At 61.6% G+C, this 1,848-nt stretch overlaps 1 protein-coding gene across 1 annotated transcript in view; it reads right to left on the bottom strand.

Annotated features, from left to right (window-relative positions):
* The window catches only part of XPNPEP2 (X-prolyl aminopeptidase 2), a 25,293-nt gene continuing 23,445 nt past the window's right edge, over nt 1-1,848 (bottom strand). The window contains exons 20-21 of the mRNA XM_007103033.4: nt 1,425-1,514; nt 1-1,112 (exon numbers count right to left, since the gene is read on the bottom strand). Of these exons, the coding sequence (XP_007103095.1) occupies nt 918-1,112; nt 1,425-1,514 (285 nt within the window). The 3' untranslated portion in view covers nt 1-917. The remainder of the gene's footprint in view (nt 1,113-1,424; nt 1,515-1,848) is intronic.

The following is a 1,848-nucleotide window of genomic DNA, read 5'->3' as shown; positions in this document are numbered from 1 at the left end:
ATTTAATAGCCTTGTCCCAGTGGCTGCACTTTGGAAAGCTCAAGGGGTGACACACGTGCCGGGAAGTCTGGGAGAGTGATGGGGCAGCGTGCCTCAGGTTGTTCCCAACTTTGGGTGGGCCATATTCCAGAGTGCTCCCCGCGTCCTCTCCTACCCCATGGCCAGATTGCTACGGCTTAACTCCCTATGCTGTCAACTGGCATGGAGTCTGCCTAGGGCTTAGGAGTGACGGGCTCACACATGGGTGGGTGGGGCGCTGGTGTATGTGCCCCTCACCTGGCTGGTCTCCCTGACCCTGGGGTGGCAGTAACACAGCCAGAGGACTCAGCCACCATCCCCTCCTCTCCCTCTACAGGCACAGCAGGGAGCCTGGAGGCAGCAATTGTTCCTTCAGCCTGTGGGCTGCAGCCAGGAGGCCACTGCAGGGCCAGGGACAGTGGGGGTGGCCAGAGGTGGCCTCAAGGATGCGGGAAGACCAACAAGTCAGGAGCCAGTGTGGGTCTGGCTCTCTCCAGCAGGTGATGACAAGGTGGGGCTCTCCCAGGGCCATGGAGCCCCTGGGGGGTAGGGCAGTGTCCTATATTGGTCTTTTGGGGGTGGAGCAGACAACAGCCTCTGCCAGGTTACAGGCTAGGCCTACCGGGCTCATGGGAGGAAAGGGACTAGCTGGCTCCTGTATCCTGGGGCTGGGGGTTTGGGGGTGGGGAGCTGAGGGTGAAATGTCGAAGCTCAGGTGTGGGGGGAGCTGGGGGAGTGGGGAAGGTGTGACCCAGAAGCCTTGCACCCCTAGGGCTTGGCCCTGCAGAAGGAGGCTAAGGGCGGTGGTTTCCAAGCAATGGGTTAGCAGGGGCTCTTGGGGCACGGGTTGGGGGGTGAGGGGAGCTGAGCGAGAGGGTCAGGAGGGGAGTCTCGAGCTGCTAGACACTCCAGCTGAGGATGGTGAGAGCAGAGACTGTCATCAGAGGGGCCAAGGAGGCGGTGGGCGCTGCGCTGCCGGCCAGGGGCTCCGTGTGCCGCTGCAGCCAGGAGAACTCCTTCAGCAGCTGGCGCCGCTGGAGCTCGGGGCCCACCTTCTCGCGGATGGTCTGGTAGTAGCGGTTCAGGTACTGGAGCTGCAAAAGGTAGGAGGGGTAAGGGCCTCCCCAGGCCAAGCTGTCAAGGTGTGGGAGCTCGGTGCCATCCAGTGTCACTTAGGCCCAGGTCCCCACAGGTCCCCTAGATCCCCAGCCATCATCAGGAGAGCAGGGGAGGCATGCCCCAGTGTGTGCCTATAGGTGCCATCAGTGTGGACCCTCCCAAGGGAGGGGAAGGGGCAGAGGGTCTTGGCTTAGGGGAAGCAGAGGTGAGAGAGGCCCAGGGCTGGGGAGAGGCAGTTAGTGGCTCGAGGGCTGAAGGGTAAACAGCGCCGAGGGGTGCTCGCTCACCTGCTCGGGGGACAGCAGGCTGACATCGATGAGGTTCCGGTCATAGGGCACCAACGACACCACTTCAAATGTCAGGTAGGTCCCTGGGTACTGGGGCGGGGGCACAGGTAAGGTAGGAAGGCAGGAAGTGAGCGAGGGGGAGGAGCTAGGCTGAAGGGATGGAGGGAACACTCCACCCAGAAGCCCTGGGCATGGGGAACTGACCTTGTCAAGCCCGAACCCTCCACAGTGCCCTTGGCCACCCCCATGTCTACCAGTTAGGCACCTGCCTTTGGTGCTTCCCTCATGATTCCTGAAGTTTAGACTTAGGCCTGTGTTGTTTTTTTTTTGTTTTGTTTTGTTTTGTTTTTTGCGGTACGCGGGCCTCTCACTGTTGTGGCCTCTCCCATTGCGGAGCACAGGCTCCGGACGCGCAGGCTCGGCG

This window comes from Physeter macrocephalus, chromosome 21 (assembly GCF_002837175.3).
Source record: "Physeter macrocephalus isolate SW-GA chromosome 21, ASM283717v5, whole genome shotgun sequence".
In the NCBI taxonomy this organism is placed as follows: domain Eukaryota; kingdom Metazoa; phylum Chordata; class Mammalia; order Artiodactyla; family Physeteridae; genus Physeter; species Physeter macrocephalus.
The sequence above is the reverse complement of the archived record's forward strand: the minus strand, read 5'-3'. Positions and strand labels throughout refer to the sequence as shown.